The sequence below is a fragment of the Austrofundulus limnaeus genome, unplaced genomic scaffold (genome assembly GCF_001266775.1).
Source record: "Austrofundulus limnaeus strain Quisiro unplaced genomic scaffold, Austrofundulus_limnaeus-1.0 Scaffold406, whole genome shotgun sequence".
Lineage (NCBI taxonomy): Eukaryota > Metazoa > Chordata > Actinopteri > Cyprinodontiformes > Rivulidae > Austrofundulus > Austrofundulus limnaeus.
In genome coordinates this window covers 32,284-40,149 of record NW_013952808.1, presented here as the reverse complement: position 1 = coordinate 40,149, position 7,866 = coordinate 32,284, and the positions used below count along the sequence as shown (strand labels likewise).

The window sequence follows — 7,866 nt, the reverse complement described above, 5'->3', positions numbered from 1 at the left end:
GCCGATGAGTTCGGCCTTCGGAGGACCCGGCCTGTCATTTTGGACACAGCCAAAACTGACTTATCTGTATTAGCTCAGTGCTAGCGCGACAAACAAGCTAAACTGTTGTCCTCCATCCATATTTTCAGTTCCAGGCTGAGTCATTTCTACCTTCTCCTCTCTGTCAACTCTCTCTGGCTTCATTTAAAAGAGTCGATCATCAGATATTCTCCAAGATTAATTTTCAGGGTGGATATAGATCGCTCGCACCGAGGACCTTTCCATGTCATCGCTTACCCAGAATGCTTTGTGTGTAAATAAAATGGCCCTGTCCGTGTAATATATTTTTAAACTTTTAGTTTAAAAATGATAAAAACTAAACAGTATTTTTACAGTCTTTATTTTACAGTTAAAATATATGTTTATCAAATAAAGTCTAATGTTACAACTAATCATGGATCACTTTAATGTGGGCAGAGGCTTGCTACAGTAACTTAGCAGCCATCTTCACATCCTCGCTGTGGTTACCTGGACCTTCTGGTCTGCAGTACATTTTCTGACAAACCCTCACAAGACAGAAAACATTTAAAACCACAGATCTGTTCAAGTTTGTGTAGTCAGAGACTGCCTTCAATTTGGAGCTTTAAGCGAAACCTCAAAGTCGTTTTCCACTCTTTTTTCTAATAGTGGTGTCATCCAGAGTGAAGGGGGCTTAACTGACTGCTTGTTAAAATAAATGATGTGCTGTCGTGTGAAATTTGTTGTACTGACATATGAATTGATTTCAGAGACAAGAAAGTGACGATCCCAGTGAGCGATGAAGAGGTGGACACTGCAGGAACCATCAGTCCTAAGATGGGCCAGACCCTGAGGTCCCTCAGCCACATCAGTGAAAGCAGCGCTGATGAGAGTCTCCTGACAGACCAGTCTGTTGGTGAATCAGGGGACATCATCTCTCTGGTGTCTGGGACCTCCATCAGTGACATTGAGATAGAATGGCCCAGCTTAACTCCTGAGCCTCCCAGCTCCAGTGCCTCCAACACCGACGTGTCCCCAGGGCGCCTCGGTGCAGATCAGCTCCCGCTCGAGCTTCCAAAGGCCGAGTCTGCTGTGACATCGTCCCCCAGAACTGAGAGGGAGACCCTGAACACTATGCCAGTGGAGAAAACTGAGCCATGTGAGGAAAGAGACTGTCTGCTCGGGGAAGGAGCTGACTCTGTGGACACTGGGCTGGCGGACGCTCTGGAAACTCTAGTTTCCTGTTTAGATGATTATCGAGGACAGTTCCCAGATTTACAAACACTGGAGGAGGAGCTCAGGCTGCTGCAGGCCACACTGAAGGTAAGGTTGACAAACAAGTGGTACAAAAACAGGGATGGGCAACTTAAAAGATGGAAGGGGCCACAGTTTTCGTTGACACTACCAGAGGGCCACATATCGCTGCACACTTATGCAAATGTAATAAAACTGCTATTTTCAAAATGTTTGTGTACATATATGTTTATTAAACCCACATACAGTGCAGTAACCTAACATTTTCTGTGCTCAAATGCATGTACATTAGTTGTACTTTTGTTTCATGAATATGAATTCAAAACATTTAAAGCAAACGAAAAATGAACACTTAACTTTATCGAGCTGAAGTGTAACAGCATAAGACTCCTTGGGTGCAGACTGCTGCGTGGTCCAGGTGTTTGTAAAATGTCTCTGTTGTAAACTTCAGTAAACTTCTCATATTTAGCTTTGTGCAACTTGTAATAATGGTGACTTATATTAAAATCCTTCATGGCAGACAGTGTCTCTAAGCAGAATAAACAGGTTTGCCTTAAACAACAGAAGTCACAGCCCACAGGCCACCACTTGTCCATCAAAATTTTGCTTGAAACTCTCAGACTGAAGAAGTCTCTTGGAAGAGAGATGAAACGTTTCATTAAAGAAGAACCCGTCCAGAGGACCTATACAATTTTTTTTCCTTTTGATCAATGATCAACAGCTTTAAAGAGGACATTTCATGCAAAATCCACCCTTTTAGCCATTAAATACATTTTATTGTGTCCTCTAGGGCTGTGTATTGGCAAGAATTTGGCTATACGATACATTTCATGACAGAGGGGTCACGATACGAAATATCCCGATATATTACGATTCTGTAAGCAAAGCGATATATTGCGATTTTTTTGTCCAAAAATTCCATTAAATAAAAACCTCTTACTGGGAAAAAAATGAAAAACCAAAATTCATTGTCTCAGAAACTTCTATTACATAGACATACTTTTGATACATTTAGCTGTGTTCTGCTTTGTATGTATTTTATTTTATTTGTTTCATATTTCATCCATGTTTTCAATTATTAGACTAAATTTGCCGATAAATAGTTTGAAAATATATTTTTGCAGCTTTTAGTTTTTAATATTAATTTCCAACACTTAACAATAGGCTTTATGTTGTCATAAAGTTCAGTAAACAGATGATATGAAGCTGCTGCACACAGAGTTTCTGGGATCAGCTGACCTGNTCAGTAAACAGATGATATGAAGCTGCTGCACACAGAGTTTCTGGGATCAGCTGACCTGCATCCAGAACATGATTTGTATAACTGTGGGTCGAACAGCAGGGCAGGTCCTGAAAATAAACTGTAAATAAATGGAGAAGCTAAACAACACAGTTAAACCGTTTTTGAAGCGAACACAGCAGGATAAAATTAAAGAATATGGACTTTGATGCGATCATAAGCCGGACATCTGAGAGCAACAGACAGAGTTTTATGTCAAGGGGGGAGTTCTGAGCTCGCTCAAGGCGCTACGCTTGCGCTATATATGCATGCCTGCCCTGCCTGCCTTCCTGTCTTCCATAATGTGACGTGACTACAGTTGGAAAAAAGAGCGCAGGAAACACTTAATTTGTCTTAAAATACAGACATTCTGACAATTAAGTAACTGTTCGTAACCTTACCTCAGCTTAGAACTTAGCACTTTGAGATTTCCTCGAAATGTAAAGTGTATTACAAATAAAATGTATCATTATTATTATTATTAGAAGGCAGAGGGTGTCGGTCTTTTCCACTCAGATTCAGCTATCGGAGCATGAAGCTAATGTTTACTCACAATGCTAATGCTACCCTTACTCTCTGGCGCTCAAGAGGTAGAGGAGCCAAATGTCTGGCTCACTGCTGCCAACTAGAGGCCAGAGGCTGAAATACAACATAAAAATGAACGGCTGGCAGGAAAGTTGGTTTTAAACCTTAATAAAGTATCGATACAGGGCTTTAGAATATCTGTACAGTGTCGGGAAATGAAACATCGAGATATTTTAGTTTATCGATATTTTCTTACACCCCTAGTGTCCTCAGAGTCTCTAGGAGGCAGAAAATGTGAATTTAGTCTCTCCTGATGCCACAAAGATACCTTTTTAACCTTTTGTTTGGGTCATTTCAAATTCAGCCCACTCAGTTTTCTTCATTTTTATGACATTTTCTGAACTATTACATTACTGTTTTTGTGACAGAACTTCTAAATAAGTCTGGACTTACCAACTACAGTTTGGTTGTCTTCATTCTGGCTCTAGGTCAGACTCTGGCTCTAACGTACGGCTGGATGGACAAGTCTTCCCTTGTTTGACATCTTTTAATTCATTTGTAAATTAAAAGTTTCTGCGTGGCTATATAACCATAAAACCCTTCTATTAAACTAGAATAAACACATCTGGAAGCTGAGGAGAGCAGGGTGTTAACCTCCTCATTTGGATTTAAAGAGACAGCCTCAAAACACCTGTTCCCCCATGTTTTTTATGTGTGTGTCTTCTTGAATGGGTGTTCTTAAATATAATTTCATTGTGCTCAAGTACAATGACAATAAAGGCATCATCAATCAATCAATCAATCAATCAATCAATCAATCAATCAAAACGAGTTGATCTGAGACACACCACAGAAAAGGGGCTGGGCTTGTGGAGTTACATTTAGGAAGAATTCAGACCAAAGTGTTGCAGTTCCACTTTATATAGACCTCAACTGAATGAGTTAAATGGGAAAAGTAAAGATTTAAAAGCAGGATAAGTCTACTTTAAAGTGGTTAACTTTAAAAAGAATCAGTAAACTGAGATAATCAATTATGTTTTGGAAAAGATGAGACATCCATCATAAATTTTATGTGTAGATGGTTTGTGAGCGATCATTGGCAACATTATAATGGACTGATATTTATGGCCATTTCTGCTGTTTGTGTGCTTGTGTGTGTGTGTGTGTCTGTGCAGGGCAGCAGGTACAGCCGCTCACCCAGCATGGTCAGCCTTTCAGTGGAATCTGCTTTGGGCAGTTTTGATTTCCTGAATACATCTGACTGTGAAGAAGACGAGGAAGACAAGGGTGGCACGAGGAGGAACTGCAGGTTGGTGCGGACATACCAAACTAATCCATTCACGTCTAGAGTCATTACCTGCAAACAATTCTGACTAACTTGTGGAGTCAACAAAAGTAAAGATGGCTGCCACAGCTGGTTATCATGAGACAACGCACTTAATGAGTAGACGAGAATTTAAAGTGCCAGTGACATCAATTTTTGTAATAAATCTGAATGCATTATTGGAAAGATAACATGAATAACATATTTCAAAATAAATTTCACACCATGAACAGTTTTTGATATATTCATGTGCAGTAACAGGAAGTGATGTCAAAAGGGAATGACTCAACATGAGCAGAGTGTTGCTAGAACAGCTGTTGAGAAGAATCTGATGTTTCTTTAGATTATTGTGAGTCTCTATCTGAGAGATGAAGAAGAGTCAGAGTTCAAATAATATGTTTTCAATAAACAAAGAACAGAGTTCATTTTCTTAAAGAGTTACCCTTTGATGTCACTTCCTGTTTCACTTCGGCTGAGCCAAGTTAAAATATTCTGCCAGTTATGTGACAAAAATAATAAAATTATTTGTGTTATACCAAGTTTATAAATATGTTTTCGTTGATTTTTTTATTTGAAAGATGTACATGTCACATGAACTTTAATTTACAAATATTTTTTTTTTACAAAGCTTACTTGACAGTGATTGAAACTATACAGCTGTCTTTATAAACCACAATGAGTTGACCAACAGAAAGCTGCAGCATCAGAAGCTTCACCTCATGGTGTTCTGGTCCTGTTTGTGTGTAGAACCCGACAGGATCGAGGCTGGAACAGCCACTCCTCTCCTGACTCGCCCCTGACCACCGGCTGCATCACCCTGGACACCTCGCTGGTCGTCCACCTGAAACACTGCAGTGCACAGCTGCTGGTAGGAGTCCTGCACTGTTCTTATCATTTACTGACTTTCTGTTGATTCCATGCTGAAGCTGCTGCCAGCAGAGCAGGAAACACCACACTGAGGTGTAACTATGATCGTGTTTTACTCTATATTTACTGTAACATCTATTGTCAAATATGAAGCAGATTATTTTTACATTCAGGCAGGTTATTTAGACTCTACACACTTTACTGATTATTGAATGTTCTGCTGAACTCTGATGTTTTGCTGTATTATGTGTTTGTTTGTTTCTCTATATTTGAAAATATACATGGGAGAAGATATCTTAGATGAAAGAAAGTTACATTATAAAACATAAAATTTAAGGGGAAAATATTGAAAAAAGATTTCCCAAGGCTTTACAATACAGTGGAGGTGCATCATAATGTTGATTTTTCATTTATTTTATATAGCAGCTCACATTTGATTTGGTGTTTGTTTATTTAAGTCTAACAAGAACATATTGAGATAAATAAAATTGGACTTTGAAGCAATTCAAAGCTCTTTAGGTGAAAAAAAGGCAGTCAGTATTTCAGCACCACGGACAGCACATGTCCAACATGTAAGGCTGGATGGACAAGTCTTCCCTTGTTGACATAATTCATTTGTAAATAAAAAGTTTGTGTGTTGTATCTCTGCTATCGAACTACAAAAATGGCCAAACGGGGTGGAGTGAGACCTTGATGGGGTCGGAGTGTGGAGTGCCTCATTTGCATTTAAGAGACAGCGCCAAAATGAGTTAATCTGAAACACACCCCAGGAAAGGGGCAGAGCTTGTGGCATTATGATAGGGAGGAATTCAGACCCAAGCATTGCAGTTCCACTTTATATAGACCCAACTGAGGGAGTTAATGTGAAAGGGAAGGATTTAAAAGAATCACGTTTTATTTTAGAAATGTGATGCGGTATGTTTGTTGTCATCATTGTGCATTCTAGTACAATGGCCGTGCATTAAATTGACATGAGACACACCCAAGTAGAGCAGAGGATAGCTACATATGGAAGTTAGGAAGGTGTCCTGCTGAAAGACATCATGACATATGTCAGGGAGTCAAACCTGCAACTTTCCAGCCCCAAGTTAGCTACCCTGCTGTTCCACAGCCAACCCTTTTAATGCATCATAAAATCTGATATTATCTTAAAGCCCTCATCTACCACTGACAGGTGTTAATATGCTGCAAATGAGAAATCAGTTGTTAAAACCTGAGTTGTTACAGTACCCCCCTGCAGGATGGTTACTATACAGGTTTCAAGTCCCACCCCCTTCATGTAAACAGAATTTACTCTTGATTAGATTAAATTAAATTAATTTTTTAATTAAAGCTGTTGATTGCTATTATATTTCATGTGTTTGTCGCAGGTGTTGAGTTAAGGGTTTATTATTCTGTGACGATGATGTAAAGAATTGTTCGTCTGATCATACATGTTCCTGCTTGTTGTAAAGTGACCTGTAGCATTCTGTGTGTAGCATCTGGGCATGTTTGGTCCTCTGCGGTGTCGAGAGATGTACGCTTTAGACAAACTGCTGAGAGAGGCTCGCATCTTTAAAATCATCCATCGCATCATCAGGGACAGTCCACTTCACCTGAGACAGCCTGCTGAAGGTAGGTTGGAGTCTGTCTGTGTCTCCTGTGTCTTTTAGAAGAAATGCTTGGATAAAATATCTGTCATTCTGTTGTGTTTCTATCAATTTAATTTCATTTAAAAGTCTTACACAGACTTCAACCTGAGCTCCAGGCTAAACGCAGCATGTAGGAACTTGTGGAGCTAATGTGATATTTAATTGGACACAGTGTTTTATTTTATTCTTTTTGATTCACAATCAGGAGATTCACCACTGGTTTTGCACTTTAAACAATCAAATTTTAGTTTATTTTCATATATTTGAAGCTGAATGGTGTCTGACTAGTGGTGTACAAGTTGAGTTGGATTAAACCAACTCAACCAATAAACTCCAGGAACCACAAGTAAACCTGCAGCCTGAGAGCCAAGTGCTCTGTTAGGAAAGTATGGAACAATAAGATGTTTGATATAAGATGGAGCTTGGTTGTGAAGAGCTTTGTATATTAGAAATAATATTTTAAATTCTATTCTAAATTTGACAGGGAGTCAGTGGAGAGAAGCTAAAACTGGAGAAATATGATCTCTCCTTCCAACTCTCATTAAAACTCTAGCAGCAGCATTTTGGGTTAACTGAAGACTTCTTAAAGAGTTTTTTGGACCCAGATAATAAAGAATTACAGTAATCCAGTCTAGACCTGCTAAATGCATGAATCCGTTTTTCTGCATCATTTTTGGGCAAAATGGGCCTCATGCAAGAACCGTTCGTACGCACAGATTTGTTCTTAAGTTGTGCGTACGAGTGATTTAGGACTTCTTAAAGAGTTTTTTGGACCCAGATAATAAAGAATTACAGTAATCCAGTCTAGACATGATAAATGCATGAATCCGTTTTTCTGCATCATTTTTGGACAAAATGTTTCTAATTTTAGTGAAATTACACAGGTGGAAGAAGGCGGTCCTGGTAACATTTTTAATGTGGGGGTTAAAAGACATTTTCTGATCAAAAATAACACCGAGATTCTTTACATTAGAACTGGAGGTCAGATT

At 39.1% G+C, this 7,866-nt stretch overlaps 1 protein-coding gene across 1 annotated transcript in view; it reads left to right on the top strand.

The window, feature by feature from the left end:
• ripor1 (RHO family interacting cell polarization regulator 1) overlaps positions 1-7,866 on the top strand; it is a 40,175-nt gene that overhangs the window by 23,374 nt on the left and 8,935 nt on the right. The window contains exons 14-17 of the mRNA XM_014024080.1: positions 768-1,320; positions 4,231-4,364; positions 5,127-5,247; positions 6,725-6,860. Of these exons, the coding sequence (XP_013879534.1) occupies positions 768-1,320; positions 4,231-4,364; positions 5,127-5,247; positions 6,725-6,860 (944 nt within the window). The remainder of the gene's footprint in view (positions 1-767; positions 1,321-4,230; positions 4,365-5,126; positions 5,248-6,724; positions 6,861-7,866) is intronic.